The sequence below is a fragment of the Primulina eburnea genome, chromosome 2 (assembly GCF_022965805.1).
Source record: "Primulina eburnea isolate SZY01 chromosome 2, ASM2296580v1, whole genome shotgun sequence".
NCBI lineage: Eukaryota > Viridiplantae > Streptophyta > Magnoliopsida > Lamiales > Gesneriaceae > Primulina > Primulina eburnea.
In genome coordinates, this window is record NC_133102.1 from 46,409,506 (window position 1) to 46,426,799 (window position 17,294).

General features: G+C 36.8%; 4 protein-coding genes and 1 pseudogene across 5 annotated transcripts; 3 read left to right on the forward strand and 2 right to left on the reverse strand.

Moving 5' to 3' along the window:
* The first annotated feature begins 1,445 nt into the window (after positions 1–1,445).
* LOC140823770 (uncharacterized) lies at positions 1,446–3,608 on the forward strand. Its single transcript, XM_073185269.1, has 2 exons — positions 1,446–1,709; positions 1,985–3,608. The coding sequence occupies exons 1-2, from the start codon at positions 1,547–1,549 to the stop codon at positions 3,280–3,282; spliced, it is 1,461 nt and encodes a 486-aa protein (XP_073041370.1). The 5' UTR covers positions 1,446–1,546; the 3' UTR covers positions 3,283–3,608.
* Positions 3,609–4,902: 1,294 nt separating this feature from the next.
* LOC140823771 (V-type proton ATPase 16 kDa proteolipid subunit) lies at positions 4,903–7,112 on the forward strand. Its single transcript, XM_073185270.1, has 3 exons — positions 4,903–5,143; positions 5,643–5,928; positions 6,702–7,112. Exons 1-3 carry the CDS (start codon positions 5,065–5,067, stop codon positions 6,832–6,834), a joined length of 498 nt encoding a protein of 165 aa, XP_073041371.1. The 5' UTR covers positions 4,903–5,064; the 3' UTR covers positions 6,835–7,112.
* A 450-nt stretch (positions 7,113–7,562) lies between these two features.
* LOC140823772 (uncharacterized) lies at positions 7,563–11,069 on the forward strand (annotated as a pseudogene).
* Positions 11,070–11,934: 865 nt separating this feature from the next.
* On the reverse strand, positions 11,935–14,220 carry LOC140823773 (fructose-bisphosphate aldolase 1, chloroplastic-like). The gene is made up of 6 exons (XM_073185271.1): positions 13,894–14,220; positions 13,469–13,738; positions 13,191–13,300; positions 12,975–13,065; positions 12,542–12,811; positions 11,935–12,451 (listed from the first exon to the last, which is right to left on the reverse strand). Exons 1-6 carry the CDS (start codon positions 14,074–14,076, stop codon positions 12,173–12,175), a joined length of 1,203 nt encoding a protein of 400 aa, XP_073041372.1. The 5' UTR covers positions 14,077–14,220; the 3' UTR covers positions 11,935–12,172.
* A 1,644-nt stretch (positions 14,221–15,864) lies between these two features.
* LOC140823775 (uncharacterized) lies at positions 15,865–17,232 on the reverse strand. 2 transcript variants are annotated; one of them, XM_073185282.1, is made up of 2 exons: positions 16,985–17,232; positions 15,865–16,805 (listed from the first exon to the last, which is right to left on the reverse strand). In XM_073185282.1, the coding sequence occupies exon 2, from the start codon at positions 16,721–16,723 to the stop codon at positions 16,052–16,054; it is 672 nt and encodes a 223-aa protein (XP_073041383.1). In that variant the 5' UTR covers positions 16,724–16,805; positions 16,985–17,232; the 3' UTR covers positions 15,865–16,051. The 2 variants fall into 2 exon arrangements, with proteins under 2 accessions (XP_073041383.1, XP_073041382.1); XM_073185281.1 differs by having other exon boundaries at positions 15,865–16,808.
* Positions 17,233–17,294: the final 62 nt, after the last annotated feature.

A 17,294-nucleotide genomic window follows, 5' to 3' on the forward strand; every position in this document is an offset into this window, starting at 1 on the left:
AAAATACTCAAAATAAATTTATTTTATATAATTCACTATAAAATCGACTGTACAGAAAAACGATCGATTGACACATAAGCATTACCAGCGAAATGAAGATTAAATTTTCTGGTTAATGTACAGTCAATTGGTTTGGTAGTATCCCTTCCAGCTCCACAAATTAATGAAATCACATGCTTCTTAATCCTTAATCAACGGTTGAGATGTTGACATATTCACACTAGTCAATTAATGCTCAAAGTATATTCAAATTTAATCTCTCTCAAAAGGAACAGGTTAAACTACTTCTTTTTTTCTCATTCTTAATTATATTAACAGTCATAAAATTGACATGACATACTATTTAATATGTATTCGCACAAAATATAGGTATATTGCGAATAAGAGTTTATGATTCAAAAGATTTAAATTTTGAAGGATTGAAACAAAATGTAATTTCGTGCCGACATGACCTACAATCATTCAGGTTGAATTTGAATTGATAAACTTGATTTGAAAGTTTGATTATTACTGAAATCATATAATTTGAAATTTAATTTTGTTTATTCAAGCAAGTCGAGGACATTGAAATCAATATATTTAGAAAATGACAAAAACTTGTGTGAGACGGTCTTACGGGTCGTATTTGTGGGACGAATATCTTATTTGGGTAATTAATGAAAAAATATTACTTTTTATGTTAAGATTATTACTTTTTATTGTGAATATGAGTAGAGTTGACCCGTCTCACATATTAAGATTCGTGAGACGGTCTCACATGAGACCCACTCTTGGGATATATAATCTCAAGAATGGGTCTCATGAGAGATCGTCTCACGGATATTAATATGTGAGACGGGTCAACCCTACCCATATTCACAATAAAAAGTAATACTCTTAGCATAAAAAATTATACTTTTTCATGGATAACCCAAATAAGAGATCCGTCTCACAAATTCGACCCGTGAGACCGTCTCACACAAGTTTTTGCCTAATCTCAAATGTATCCATCCAAATGGAAATTTAATTATTACTGAAATCACATAATTGGAAATTTAATTTTGTTCAAGCAAGTCGATGAGATTGAAATCAATATATTTGGAATATATAATCTCAAATGTATCCATCCAACACATCCTTGGATAATTTCAACACACTAGCAGCTAAGATCATGTACAAGAACATCTGAACCCAAATCGTTCTAAATCTTGTATCATGTTCATGAGTGATTTATTTTCGTTTTATTATATATTAACTCCACACATTTGATCGATACTCTTAATGAGAATGAGCGAGTAGGTTTGCGGATGGAAAGGAAATGACGCAGTTGAAGTTCATTCAATGAAGAAAATGGCCACTGCTAGCTAAGCTAAGCATGCATGTCGCCATCGATGGGGCCCAAACGCATGTGACGACATTAATTTTCCGTCGTTGTGCCATTCTATATAACGAACAACTTCGGCTCGCAATCATTCAGGAATCACTTCGGGCTACTGCCCTTGATCAGTTTTTTGTCTACCTTTCGTTCCAAGTGGTGGCGGGGATTCCCGATAAGATTTAGTTTAAAATGAGGGTTCATTCCCTTTGTCAGACAGCCCTTTGGGGAATTCTCTTGGTGTCGTTATTGGGGCTTTGCAGCGCAGATGACAAGACATTGTTCGAGGTTGTCGGGGCAGCAGATTGTGCTGATTGCAAGGAGTACAGCATTAAAAATACTCAGGCATTTTCGGGTAAAAATTTGCAACATTATTGTTAATTTGTTCACGCAAAAACACACACACACACACACACATATATATATATATATATATGTATTGTAGAACAAGTACTCCAACACCAAACATAAAAAAGACATAGATTATAACACGATCTTCACACTTTCGACTCTGATTTTATTTAATCACAAAGGGATTCATAATTTAGTTATTTTTTCGATATTACAAGTATCTAACGTATGTATTTCTCAAATAAAGATATTTCATGCTCGAGATGCTTGATCATATAGGTCTCAGAGTGAGCGTTGATTGTAAGCTCAAAAGCGGGGAAACAAAAAGAATGGGAGATACCAAGCTCGACAAAGATGGGAAATTCAAGATCTCGGTCTCACAACAACTCCATCAAGATTGCTACGTGCAGCTCCACAGCGCCGCGGCAGTCCCCTGCGCAGCCCAAAATGGCGTCGAATCTGCGAAGATCGTGTTGAAATCCCAAACGAATGGTATCCAAACCTTCGGGCCGAGCGAAAATCTGAAGTTCTCAACTGCATTGTGTGCTTCCAAAACCTTTTGGCCTTTCTTCAAGCACCCACCTTTTCCATTCACCCATCCGTGGAAGAAGAACTTCCCTTCTTGGCCGCCTCTCCCTCCATTTCCGCCTCTCTACAAGCATAAACCACTTTTCCCACCGATTGTCAAGCCTCTACCACCACCAGTTCCCGTCTACAAACCACCAGTTCCAGTGTATAAGCCGCCTGTCCCCGTCTACAAGCCACCAGTTCCAGTCTACAAACCGCCGGTTCCCGTCTACAAACCAAAACCACCAGTTCCAGTGTATAAGCCGCCTGTCCCCGTCTACAAGCCACCAGTTCCAGTCTACAAACCGCCGGTTCCCGTCTACAAACCAAAACCACCGGTTCCAGTGTATAAGCCGCCTGTCCCCGTCTACAAGCCACCAGTTCCAGTCTACAAACCGCCGGTTCCCGTCTACAAGCCAAAACCACCAGTTTACAAGCCACCAACTCCTGTCTACAAGCCAAAGCCACCAGTTCCAGTCTACAAACCGCCGGTTCCCGTCTACAAACCAAAACCACCAGTTTACAAGCCACCAACTCCTGTCTACAAGCCAAAGCCACCAGTTCCCGTCCACAAACCGCCGGTTCCCGTCTACAAACCAAAACCACCAGTTTACAAGCCACCAACTCCCGTCTACAAGCCAAAACCACCAGTTCCCGTCTACAAGCCAAAACCACCAGTTTACAAGCCACCTGTCCCCATCTTCAAGCCAAAACCACCAGTTCACAAGCCACCGGTTCCAGTCTACAAGCCACCTGTCCCCGTCTACAAGCCAAAACCACCAGTTCCAGTCTACAAGCCACCGGTCCCCGTCTACAAGCCAAAACCACCAGTTTACAAGCCACCGGTTCCCGTTTACAAGCCGCCGATATACAAGAAGCCATGCCCTCCACTGATCCCCAAGCTTCCGCCATTTCCGAAGATCAAATTTCCTCCAAAGTACTTCTTCCACCACCACCACCACCACCACAAACTCGGGCATTTCCCACCACTACCTCCGTACCATCCTTAAGCTTTTTAAAGGGTGCGTTTAGCATCTGTGTTTGATTTATTTCTTGCGGTGTTAACAAGAAATGGGTTTTCTGTGTCTTCAAATGGAGTCTTTTTCTTTTTCTTTTTTTTAATAAAAAAAATATAGTTTTAGGAATAAATTTCCAAGCAATTGGAAAAGAGAGATTAATATGAGTGACAGATGAAAATTAAATGAATTTTTAAATGTTTGTATTGTCGATTTGGTGTTGATCACATGCATGTGCATGGTTCTTTTAGGTTTGTTTTCTTGGGTTGTAATTATCACACATTTTTTATAAAATTCAATTGAGTGTTTCTTCCATAATATTCCATCATTTTTTAATTATTTACTTAATTGTATAATATATTTCGAATATATACGTCACACTTGGGTATCATTTGAACTTAAAAATAAATAATAATGTAAAGATAAATCATATAATATATTAAATAAATTAATTAATTATAATATTTAATAAAGTATTGTTTGGTTTGATTGATAAATAATAGTTTTTTTTAGCTTAATTGATTGATTTTAAGATAAGATGATAAATTATTATTTTTCTCTTTTAATAATTATTAAATATTAATAATATTATTTATTAGATGTAATATTATAATTTAAATTCAATGATTTGATTGATGTAAAATAAATAATTAGTAAATTTATAAATAAAATTGAATAAAATAAATTATCAAAGAATTAATATTGTGCCATTCCAAACAAACCCTTAGATTACTAAAATGCCATGCACATGATAAAAAGAAGAATATGGGAAAATGTCACCAATTTAATTAACAGGGGCAAAAAAGTTTGATAGATGTTATATATATATATATGAGCATTGTCTTTATCTATTCAATACTCGATATGTGTACTGAGTGATGAATCATGATCAATCATCTATACATCATGATTAAATATGTGATCATGATTTATCTAATCAACATGAGAGGATAAAGACATTATCTATACAAGTAACATGAACTAAATCAGAAATCAAAGGGCTATTACTTTTGGTGATTCGCATCAATTTTTCTCGAGTTGCACAATACAATTATTTTACCTCCGAGAAAAGAAAGTTGATAATTTTGTTATCAAGGAATTAAGATTACAAATTTACATATATTTAATAAAAAAAACGGCTTGACAAAGATGCATCCGAATCCCTATCCACATCACGTTTCTTTCCCCGATCCTAAATGAACTCGCATAGATCAAATTTCATCCTCACTTGAAAAATGATAATGGAGCGGAGGCGGGACGAGTTCGGAGAATAGAAACTTATTATCCTTATTATTATTATTATTATTATCATTATCATGACATATTAGGAGATGTGGATATCATCTTCATATTTATTTTGATTTATTTCAAAGATTCAAGAAATTTATCGAACTCGAACCCGAAAATTAATCCTAAATCCGCTTTGTTTCTGATTTTCTTCGGGGACCGAAAATATCATCCCTAATAAAGCTGTCATATTGCAAAAAATAATCATATTTTTTTTATTAATAAATCTAAGGGCCGGGCTTTGGAACAAAAGGAATGGGGCTTTGGGACAGATGCCTCTTACCAAAATAAAGAAATTGATATTTCGATAAATTGATCTCTACTTTTTATATTATTTAATTTAATTGAAAAAACCTCCGTCTCTGTCTTTTCCGACTGCTCGTTAACGATTAAAAAATCCACGCAAAGAGACGAAAGGGAGAAATCGATCTCTATAATCCAGATCCAGCAAAAAGTTTCCGAATTAGAGCTTAATTTCAATCCAGAATAATGTCTTCAACCTTCAGCGGCGATGAAACTGCTCCCTTCTTCGGATTCCTCGGCGCCGCTGCTGCCCTTGTATTCTCTTGTAATTATTTTACGTCTTTTCCCCTTTGATGTGATTATTTCTCAATTTATGTTTATATATGTTTCGATCTTGTTTTCTGTGGAAGAAATCAATGAATACACTGTTTTTCTTCATTTTGTTGGTTTATACTCATGTTTACCTTTTTTTAATGAGAATTTAACTTGTTGATGGAGTATTTGCAATTCATATCCTGTTTGGAGGAAAATGAGATTGTTGTTCGTTGAGAAATCATGGATTCAACCGGAGTGTGAAATTATACTGTAGTTTTTGAGTTCATGGTAAGATTGCTCGCTTTAACTTGTAAAGTAGGTCGCGGAATAAGGAATCAGCTGAGTTGGATTAGATTGACTGGAACCAATAAAAATATATGCTTGTTCCCATTTCATGTTCAATTAAATGAGTGACCTGCCATGGGACACTAATTTTGGGTTGGATAACTTCACAAAATTTCTTTGTTTCTTTTTTTTTTTATTGTTTTGTTTCTTTTTTCTTCCTCCAGGTATGGGTGCTGCATATGGGACTGCTAAGAGTGGCGTTGGCGTTGCTTCGATGGGGGTGATGAGGCCAGAGCTGGTGATGAAGTCAATTGTGCCGGTGGTTATGGCTGGTGTTTTGGGTATTTACGGTCTGATTATTGCTGTGATTATCAGCACTGGTATTAACCCTAAAGCTAAGTCTTATTACCTGTTTGATGGCTATGCTCATCTCTCTTCGGGCCTTTCTTGTGGGCTTGCTGGGCTTGCTGCTGGAATGGCTATCGGGATTGTCGGAGATGCTGGTGTTAGGTATGTTTCTATCAATTTCATGGAATGTCTAATCTTTCAGAGCTGAAGTTTCATTTGTTTTGTGAAGTTGTAAGTTAAAGTTTTTCATTTGCTTAGGTGATATGACCAGGTTTCGCTCAGAACTAAATATAATTGTCAGCATAGTTTATTAGGGTGGTTTTGTTCCTGGCCGTAGATTCCGATTTGAAAGGTTCGGTGAAGTAAAAATTTAGGTGATTTTCATCAAGTTTTGAAGAACACGTTTAGTGCATGTATTACAAGAGAGTATTGAAGGATTGAGCAAAAAATTATTAACTTGAAATGTCATTTATAAGTTTACTCGGTCATGAAGCAATTAAAATTTGTGATTATTTACAGGATCCCGTATGATTTGTAATTTGATGCAGCTGATGTCGAAATATTCTCCTTCAGGTTGTGTTGTTGCTTGTCGAAAAAGAAATTGTAAATTGGAAAGCAAAAAGAAAAGAAATTATCTTTAATCTTTGTTAATACCTAATGCCGCCAAAACCAGGTCGTTAAAAACTAGAGCCAATAAAATTCGAGGATGAATAGTGAAAACATACCGGTGTAAACAATCACTGACATGTTCTTGTTTAGCTTCAGATCTTGATATTCTGGACGATTGAGCTATGACTCACATCTTTCTATGTCCTTGTGATGTGATCAGCTGCAACCACCCCAGTTCATCATTGGAAAGGATTTCAAACAGCTATATGTATCTTTATGTGTATGTGTTTTTTTAAATGGATCTCAACTTGAAATTTTCTTTCCAGGGCTAACGCACAGCAGCCGAAGCTTTTTGTGGGGATGATCCTTATTCTCATTTTCGCTGAAGCTCTGGCACTCTACGGCCTAATTGTTGGAATCATTCTGTCTTCACGGGCCGGCCAGTCTAGAGCTGAGTAGTGGATAACTAAAATCAAGGCTTGTTTTGAACGACATTTTTACTCTCATCCAAGATATCCCACATATCTATCTTTGTTTTGTGCTGTTCTTTGTACTAAAATATTGGGTTTTTCCTCCTAATGAATAAAGGAGCTCATCGAGCGTTTATTATTTGATGGATTTATCAACTTTGTGTATTTTTGTAGCTTTGTACGGTATAGAAAATTCTGTAATTTCTACTACTGCGCTCAAGTCTTATATTCATACATAAGTTATAATGACGACTTTGGTTTTTCTTATTGGACTTTACCTGCCTGCATTTGACATAATCGTCTGTTACTTGAGCCACACTTATAATATGCTTTACTGTCGACTCTTTTAGAATTATTTTATAACTAATTTATTTACGACTAGTTCAGTTCAGGGGTGTAGCATCTTATTCTAAAAGTAAGTTCTAGATAAAATAGAACTTTTGAGTTTAAAGATATTAATATTTTTGGTATTACTATAACATATTTTTGGTATAATGATTACAAAAAATGCCCTGATAATATGAATATATTGCGAACATATTTTTATACACAAATTATTATTATTAGCAACGATTACTATTAAAATATTTAAATATTGCAATTAATTAAAATAATATGGGCCGCCAATCTTATAAGATGGGCTTGACAAGATAAGGAGACGATATAGGAAAGATCCAGCCCAATCACATCCACCGATAGATTAAGATTCGTGCACAGGAATAACGCATCGGATACTCCTCTCCTTTATTATTATTTCTCTCCAGTTTCTTTCCTTCAGTTACTTCCAATCTGACTTGGGCTCTGGACTTCTCTCTTACCCTTGAAATCTTGGTGAAAGATCGGTGCTTACGTTCTGCTATTCAGAAGTGCTCTCCTTTCTTCGTCTTCGTGCTGCGGATTCTTGTAAAAGAACAGCTTTATTGTGTGATTGATTTCACCTCTTTGGTTGATTAATCAAATTTCGTGATTTTTTTTTCGGCAGGTGAATTCAGAGTTGAGAGCGTGTTTCCGCCGTTTGGGATTTATTAAACATGGTGCGCGTTGAGTCGAATTCCGATTTTTAAGAATTTATTATGTGGCTTTGTGTTGAAGCTATGCTGGAAATAATTGTTCTTTTCTGTGCTTGAAAATTAAAATTCTTCTTTGCTCTGGAAATTTTCTCTTGAAGATCTCCATCTGTGTTGTGTTTGCATGTTTTGATATTGAATATTGACCTTACTGGAAAATATTTTTCTTAGGGATCATGATTGTTGTAAAATTTCTACTTTGATTTTACTGCTAGTACTCTTGAGGTTAGAATTTAAATGTGACTATAGTTCGTGGTCTGCAGTTGGTCGTGGTCTGCAGTTGGTATTCTTCTTCCTTGCGGGTTGATTGTGTCGATTGATGAAGTATTTCGTGTGGCTAATTCAAACCTAAAATATTAGTAGACTAATAATCTAGATTTTCAGTGGAGTGTATTATAACTTTTTGGTCAATATGTTTTCTATGTTGGTAATTATTAGTTTTAAGATTTTTAAGATGCATCCAGTTTTTCTACCAAGGGTCCCTTGGACAAGAAGAAGAGATTCAAGAGTTATTGAGAATGTGATAGGCTAATACAATATAAGCCCTTGCTAAAATTAAGTAATATTGTATTATTCGGCATGATAATGCATTGTCAAACTAGTTGGGCTTTTGCTGCTTTAGAATTGTGTTGTGGATATTTTATGCATCCAGGACATCACTTTTAATGTCAATTTGTGAAGATATATATTTGCGAATTTTTTACACACTTTATTTTGTATTATTGCAGTTATGAGAGCCTTCACTAGATGTGTTCATATTTATTTTTTGCTTTCTTGTTTCAGTTTTTCAACGGATATGGATACCATGGAATGTCATTTGAGCAAACATATCGGTGCTATCCTGCTTCTTTCATTGACAAGGTTTGACTGCTTCTCCAACTTTTGATTAATTTTCACTTTAATTTTGCAATGATGCTCACACATGTTATAGCTGAGTCAACACCACTAACTGTTTTTTAGCCCATGGATTCTATCTTTTTGCTGGAACTCTTAGTTTGGGTTTTCTTTTTTTGTCTGTTCTATGATGTTGAGATATTTTATTTGGACATGTGATGCATCTACTCTCACTATTGTTATTAACTTGAACTTTTTACAGAATTTGCTAATTTAATCAATTTTGATCTAATTCTGATTTTTCCTCTCTCTTAATTTGCAGGCGCAGATAGAAAATGGTGACAAAGGTAAGCGGTCTAATAAACTACAATTGTAGGCAGAATGGTATGTTTCCTTGACCACCCATGATGTCTTATTCCACCTCTTTTTTGTTGTTTCAGTAATCATGCCTCCTTCAGCTTTAGACCGCCTTGGTTAGTTTCACGTCCTTTCTTGTGTGGCTTAATTGTTTTCTAGCGACATTATATTGTTTTATAAACCTCGTCCTTGGGCTTGGGTAGTTTTGGATTTTGAGCCCGGATCTAACTCGACTTTGTCTTACAGCATCACTTCAAATTGATTACCCTATGTTGTTTGAGCTTCGAAACACTGCAACCGAACTGTGTTTCTCATTGTGGAGTTCTGGAGTTCATTGCAGAAGAAGGCATGATATATATGCCTTACTGGGTATGTGAGATCTGCGTGCACATTATATCATGACTTTTAGGACTCTGGGACACCATTTGATGTTTCGTGATCGTGCAGATGATGGAGAATCTGTTGTTGCGAGAAGGAGATATTGTACGAGTAAAAAATGTGACTCTTCCAAAGGGTACATATGTCAAATTGCAACCTCACACAAAGGACTTCTTGGATATATCAAATCCAAAAGCTATGTGAGTCTTGAACATAAAATTGACATGTTGCTGTATCTGTGATTCTCATATGTGTGTTTGGTGTTGTCGAGCTTCTCTTTTGGTTTTTATAGAAAAATGACATTGTTTGAAAGTCCGTTCTCTTTTTTTGGTCAACTTAACTTAGTTTAATATTTTTTATTTTTTAAATTCTCTCTTGCAGCTTGGAGACAACATTGAGGAATTTTTCTTGTTTAACCACTGGTGATAGTATCATGGTGGCTTATAACAATAAAAAGTACTACATAGACATAATTGAGTCGAAGCCTTCTAATGCCATAAGTATTATTGAAACCGACTGTGAAGTGGACTTTGCTCCTCCTCTCGATTACAAGGAGCCGGAAAAACCTGCACGGCCAATTCCAACAGGCAAAAGAACAGAAGGTAAGATTTTTTTAATGTTCTTCGTTTTCTTATATTCATCATCTTATCATCACTTTAGTATGTTGGCAATTGATTATGTTACAATCAAGAGGTTACTGCTCACTGAAGGTTCCCTTTTCTAGAAAATAAGCTGCTGCAAGCTTTATCCGTTCATTCAATGAGCATGGATACATTTCTCTTCTCGCACTCTCCTTTCAAGGAAGTCGAGATTTCTTCTTGGACGAATACTTCCTATGCTAGTCATCTACTAACCGTTATCTTGGCCATTTTGTGCCTTTTTCTGTTCATTTGTTCAGGCCAGGAGCCTGCAGCTGAGACAGAACCTAACTTCAATCCATTTGCTGGTACTGGGAGAAGACTGGATGGAAAAGCCTTGAAAACCCAGCCTCCACCAGCCTCTTCATCTGCACCCAGTTTCAAGAAACCGAATATTTCCAATGATGGTGGACAAGCTTCTGCATCCAGTTCCAGTTCACAGAACACCAGTCGCCAGTCTCAGGGGAAGCTTGTTTTTGGTTCAAATGCAAACCGCACTAGTGAATCATCAAAGGTTTCCTTTTCCTGCACAAAAAATGCAATTTATTTCAGATTTCATGTTTAAGATCCGACACAATTATGTTCCGTCACCAAAAAAAAAAAAAAAACAGAAGCCAAGTCGTTCATACTTCTCCAGTTATTTGTCTCAATCATAAGATATCAGATGGTTAAGAAGATGTTTTGAATCTGATATCTGTTTTCCTCTATCACAGGACACTTCAAAAGACACCAAGCAAGAGCCTCCAAAGAAAGAAGAACCGAAATTCCAGGCCTTCACAGGGAAGAAATACTCGTTGAAGGGTTGATTGTATATTTAATTCAAGCCCGATTGTTTTTGTCTCTTTCCTTGGATACATTAACTATGTAAGTGAGCATGCTTCACATTTTTATTTGAATTACACAGCACCATTAGTTGTGCATTTTTTTGTGTAAGATTATCAGTTATCATCTTGTGGACCTAACATAGTATCAGATAAATCTAAAAAGTTATAAGATGAAACGCGATGAATTGATCATCTCGTCTAAAAAATACACAGAACCAGTTGTGTTTTCACCAAGAGAAGAGAATCCGAAACCTTCACATTTTAACGTGTGCAACAATGTATCTTGATCCAATATTGAATCAAATCGAGTTATAATTATGATACATTTGAATTTCATCTGTTATTTATTGTTGTTGTAAGAGATGTTTATCCATTCATTATCTGTTCGAATTGATGCTCATTACTCAATTCTAGTATTGTTTAAAAACGCCTCTCGTTAACTACTATATCATATATATCGCAGGATAATTCGACCAGGGTTTAAATATACATTTTTTAAAAAAAAATTTATAGGCATAAGTAAATTCTTGATACTAAAATGGTGTTCAAATCTCCTTACACTTCCTGTGAAAAATAAAGATTTAAAAAGCCTATGAAAATCAAATTATTAAATATGAAATTGTCGAATAAATCAAGGCAAGGCTGTCATTACTCTCTACCGACTATAAATCGATGTAATATTCTTATCTTAATATCAAATGCTTGAGGATCACATTTGCTTATAATGTTTTACAGTTGAAATTATTATTGTCAGAAGCGTAAATAACGTTTATTTATATATATAATATAATGTATTGAAGTAAAAAATCTACAACATTTTCTATAAGATTAAAACATTTCTACAGCATTTTCTATGATATTTTCGTTGACACGATTGATCTGCATTATAATTACGAATGTCACACCAATAAAACTCTACATGTAACAATATTACATTTGTACCTTATTGCACACGCTTTGGCATTATATACAACAATCGTAAATTGAGAACTATTCAAATTAACCATCTCTTTTTTTAAAAAATAATTTATCATGCTTCTTTTTTTTACACGCGCGCACACACACTATTCCATTTATCATAATACATCAGTATCAATTAAGTTTTCAGAAAGCAAAAATAATGAACAAAAATAGCTATAAATCAACGATGAATAGCACAGCTTTTTTTTCCTTTCGTTCATAAATTCGTCACAAAAGCGGACCATTTTTTGGTAGTGAAATATGATTTATTAGTAGCTGTAGCCTTTCACAAACATTCCTGTCTTGGCTTCCTCTGATTCTCCCTCCGCGGTATACTTACCGAGTTGAGCCAGGGAGTTAGCCTTAGCCCTGATGAGCAAAGTATCTTGAGCCTTCTTCACGTTCTCCGGGCGTCCTCCCCATGTCTTCAGGCATGTGTTTTGAAGAGCTCTAGCGTAGGAAAACGACACGTGCCACGGGTTCTGGGATTGGTTCATGGCATTCAAGTTCAAGGTTGCTTCCACCTCAGATTGCCCACCAGACAAGAACTGCTCATCAAAAGATTAAAATCTGGTCTCAAATTCAAACTCGACTCGTTTACACGGGCACCTATATGAAGTAAAATTGGAAATACTTGCCATGATTCCAGGAACGGCTGGGGGAATTCGCTTGCGGAGGAGGCCTAGTGTGTACGCAGCAACCTTCTCGGGTGTCGCCTTTTCCTTGCATTCTGCACCAGGAGTGACCATGCTTGGTTTGAGGAGAATACCCTCAAACAACACATTGTTTTCAGCTAAGTAGAAAAACACCTCAGCCCACACCTTCAAAGCTACCTCATAAGTCCTGTCAATCCCATGCTCTCCATCTAGCAAGATCTCTGGTTCCACTATTGGAACCAGTCCAGCCTCCTGAATCATCGTGAAAAACCAGAGTTAATTAAACAGTTGGATGTTAAAATTTTGAAATTTTATACGTAATTTTTCCCTTGAAATTCCTGAGTCACGCTCGTCACCCCATCTCCCCTGGGCATGATATCACACTGTTAAAATGAGAAGGGGCAATATTATGTACCTGAGAAATGGCGGCATAGCGGGCTAGACCCCAGGCCGCCTCCTTCACGGCCAAGGCAGAGGGACCATTGGGAATGCTCACAACAGTACGCCTAAGCAAGGTCGGAATCAAGAAATTTCGTTAGAATCAAGGATATAAAGCTTTATTTAAGGTCAGTACCAATAGCATTTACAAATATTTTCAGTCGAGAGGTGACAAAAAAACGAATACCCTCACCATTTGGCGAAACGAGCACCTTGTTGGTAGTAAGCAGCAGAGCGAGAGGCGAGGCCATCAAGACCTTGGCACCATGACTCGTCATTTGAACCAACAAGAGGAACCAAACCCTGCAAAGATCAAATCCCATTATACAAGCATTCAAATATCATTCAAATCTCTTATTCACAGAGCAGCACAGTCGCAACATCGACTAAATTCTTAGATCCAGCCTGCTGCCCGCTAATCATATGATCAGCTCGGCAAACTAAGAAATGGAACAGGTTGTTATTGATTACCTTATCGACTTTAATGCCAGGGACAATATTCTGCTCAACAAGAACATCCACCATTTTCTTGCCATCAATGGTGGATTGGTAGAGAGTCTCCTCAAATAAGATTGCTCCAGAGATGTACTGGCCGAGTCCAGGGGCGGAGACGAGAAGCGTGCGATAAGCCTGACGGTTCGCCTCAGTGTTCTCGAGCCCGATGGATGCTAGACGCTTCCCACAAGTGGCGTTTGATTCATCCATGGCAAGAATACCACGCCCTGGTGATGCAACAGTTTTCTACACCAAAGACATATTCACAAAACAGTCAGTCTCTCGATTAGCCAAACACTACTCTCTCCAATAAACTTACTATCAAATAAACTACAAAAGGCAGTTCTATAAAACATAATGCAAGAACTGAACCAAGCCAAATGATGAAGTTAGCCATATACCGCAGTCTTGACGAGCTCATCGGCATAGGCGGAAGCGCGGACACTGAGTGGAGATGGCGCCGCTTTGGGCTGGCAGCGAATGGTAGCAGCGGAGGTGGATGGGTGGCGGAGGAGGGAATGACCTTTAACGAACTCAGAAATGTCAAGAACAGGAGATGGCTTGAGGAATGAGGCTGAGGCCATTGGTATCAATAATTTTCTTTCCCTTTTCCTTTTCTTTGTCAAGAAATTTGATGATATGAACTGAAATTATAGAAGCAAAGGCCAAGGATTGTTCAAAAATCTTATCCCCCCACTAACACTCTCTTTGCCACACATCAACCTTCTTCATGCATGGCTGAATTTATAATTGTGTGTAGTGTTGTGACAAAAGATGTCACATTTGAGGCTGTCATGATTGGACCAATCATAGGTTGCCAAGTGGATGTGATAATTGCTAAAATAGACCCCATCATACACAATACTCCATTCATACAGTCTTGTCTATATTTGCTTCATGTTTATTAATTCGTCTCATATTGGTTTATTCAACTTTTAAAAAAAAATTAGTTCTTAAGAAGCAACTTGATGTTGGATGTTCAGAAAATTTGAATGAAATTTAGAAACTGAGTAAAATCAAACATCGAAATCAGGACAACAATCTTTGTTCTATTCCGAAATCCATTTGTTCATAAATCGTTCCAATTTGTGATTTTGGGGGCAAAAATTAAAAAAGTCCCCTGTGTATTTCAAAGTTAATTTCTGTCAAACCCCGCTAATAAAGCTCCGATTTCAAACTAAAAGAACATGACAAATTATATCAGACCTCACAACATTCAAGAAACTTGCGATTGCAAAAACTGCAGGCTGATATTTAAGTATGAATAAAAATATTGACAAAAAAAGAGAATCGCGAATTGAAAAACCTTGATATTTTCAGGACTTCACGTTCTTCCAAAAATGGAGCTGTTTGAAAGATTCTATCGGGCATGTAAATGTGAGGCTATGGTCATTTCTGATTAACGTTCTGTTCGTTTGTTTGATTGGGTGTTAAAGATCATTGTTTAATCCCATAATTTGATTGGGACAGCTTTGATAATTGAAGCTAATTAGCTTTTAAGTCCTACTAACTGAGGGGGCTTAGATTCCTGGTAAAATATCAACTATTGTTAGGTTGCTTGCAGTGTCGGGTTCTCCCTCACCAACCAAAAAAAAAAGTTTCTCAAATGGTAGGTATACAACATAGTTAACCTTAGTTTTAAATCTTTGCACCAAGTATGCGCAGATCTTGGGTTTTGATTTGCATAATGGAGAATTTTCTGTGTTATCCGCCATATACATATGTTTGAAACGTCATGGCTACTTGTAAATATAAAGAATATGCAACGTCATGGCTACTTGTAGTCAGATATATAAAAAGGTATCTCAAATAATCAAATTCATTCACCTTCCAAGTTATGTAATCGGGATTCTCATGCTTTAATCATCACGACTACTAGGTTCAGCTAATTTACCTGAATTTAAACGTCTCCCAACCACTCTTTACATCACCCATTTTGCGACGAGCAGCAGAGTCGAGTTGGATTCAGAGAGTTTTCGATGTTGCTTCTTTAAGAGAAGTAGCGACGCTGTGTAACATTTCACGATGTTTGGTTAGTCGATAATGATCCCTGGCAACATATTCCAGTGGAAGCATGTTTTCCATATAGGGCAAATTCTACAGAATAGAAACCACATGATACAGCCTTCTTTCGTTTAGTCACCGACACGACGGCTAAAATACGTGAAAGGTGTGTGTGTAGCTCAAATACTTTAACAGCAGCGCTTCCTGATTTCAAGATTTCAATTTCAATCTCAGGGCATGCATATAATCTTTCGATACCGATATAGATAAATCGCTCCAATTTAAAATCTTGATCAAGTATCTGATTGGTGAGTGGGTGGATCACCATTTTCAAACATATGTATATGGCGGATAACACAAAGAAAATTCTCCATTATGCAAATCAAAACCCAAGAACATATGAAATTACAAGTGACGATATCTCTGGACACAAAACAAACTTCTCAACGTAAAAACACCGCGTTTTCAAGGTGAAAAACCATGTGAAAGATTGAAAATTTCGACACATGGCATCGGCATTTAATTAAAGGCCTTCTCGTATAACCCATCAGAATCCTAAAAAAACAGAACATTCTTTTTGTCAAGCAAATGTATATTGCGATCTTCTTCACTTTCATCACTACTATAGAACACCAAACCACTGCTACTAGATACAAGCCTAGACTCATCATCACCACCGTCCTGATTTCTCGCCGTATCTTTCGCATTAGTGCTACATGATCTTACTACGGTTGAAGCTTCTTCTGCATCGGCAAAATCCATTTTTGCTTTCTTAGTTTGTGGATTAACTTTAATTAGCTTTCCCAGCGGACGAGCTGCAGTATTCCTCCTTCCTAGAACTGATTTATTTTCCTGGACCTTGGAAACTGAAGGTGCCTCCTTTAGCTCATGTACATCAGTAGATTGTGCTGCTACGGCTGCCTGAAAACTCTCCAGCTGCAGCTTTTCTTCATCTGCAAGCTGCTGTTCATATTCTTTTCTCAACATTTCCAGATTATCGAGGAACTCAGTCTCATCTTCATCCAAAGCTTTAGGTGGCCTGTGCTTGAATCGTTCGTTGAATTTTGCATCCTTCTTATCCTTGTTTTCCTGCAAAATCTCGTAAAGGGACCTATCTCTCTGCGCAGTACCATCTTCCACTCGAACACCCCGAGTTCTCCGAGTTTCTTTTAACTGCTTTTCTGAGACGAAATTCATCAACCTCATCGGCATCTCATCATCCGCCATTGTCGAAAATGCCGTCGTTTCTAGCAGAAGCGGTTCGCTCCTCGAAAAGTGAAACTCTAATCACTCAACTTTGCTTCAATTCCTTCTAAATTTATGATTATTAAAAACATAAAATTTTGTTTCATTTTTGTAGTTTATACAATTTATTATTTCAGCAACGTTAGTGAAAACTGAAAAGCAAACATACTGAAGATTTGAAAGCGGTAAAAAAAACACCTCAGTAACTAAGGATCATAGGAGAATCAAGGAAAGAAACCATACCTTTCGGAGATCTGCAAAATAAGGGTTTTCAAGGAATTAATATCCAAACTTTGTATGTTAATTTTTCGGAAAGGAAATGTGAAAAATTCCGACGCCGGGACTTGATATCGGGTCTTCCGAGTGAGAGCCGAATATACTCAACAACAAGGCCACAACGGATATTTCGAAAGATCAGGAATATCTGAATTTTAAATCAAAAATACATACTCACGATTCAGTATCTGTTCCAACCATCGTCTGATATATGCCTATGTTCTTTAAAAAAACTATGATGTAAATAAGCGCAAGTAGCATTGCATTAGCAATGTGA

Excerpts from the sequence above, each read along its gene's own strand:
- LOC140823771 (XM_073185270.1), top strand. The coding sequence starts at position 5,065 with ATGTCTTCAACCTTCAGCGGCGATGAAACTGCTCCCTTCTTCGGATTC. Across the intron at positions 5,144-5,642 it reads TGCTGCCCTTGTATTCTCTT|GTATGGGTGCTGCATATGGG; the intron begins GTAATTATTTTA and ends TTCTTCCTCCAG. Across the intron at positions 5,929-6,701 it reads GTCGGAGATGCTGGTGTTAG|GGCTAACGCACAGCAGCCGA; the intron begins GTATGTTTCTAT and ends TTTTCTTTCCAG.
- LOC140823773 (XM_073185271.1), bottom strand. The coding sequence starts at position 14,076 with ATGGCCTCAGCCTCATTCCTCAAGCCATCTCCTGTTCTTGACATTTCT. Across the intron at positions 13,066-13,190 it reads GGTGCTCGTTTCGCCAAATG|GCGTACTGTTGTGAGCATTC; the intron begins GTGAGGGTATTC and ends GACCTTGCTTAG. Across the intron at positions 12,452-12,541 it reads CAGCCGTTCCTGGAATCATG|TTCTTGTCTGGTGGGCAATC; the intron begins GCAAGTATTTCC and ends TTTGATGAGCAG.
- LOC140823770 (XM_073185269.1), top strand. The coding sequence starts at position 1,547 with ATGAGGGTTCATTCCCTTTGTCAGACAGCCCTTTGGGGAATTCTCTTG. Across the intron at positions 1,710-1,984 it reads AAATACTCAGGCATTTTCGG|GTCTCAGAGTGAGCGTTGAT; the intron begins GTAAAAATTTGC and ends TTGATCATATAG.
- LOC140823775 (XM_073185282.1), bottom strand. The coding sequence starts at position 16,723 with ATGGCGGATGATGAGATGCCGATGAGGTTGATGAATTTCGTCTCAGAA.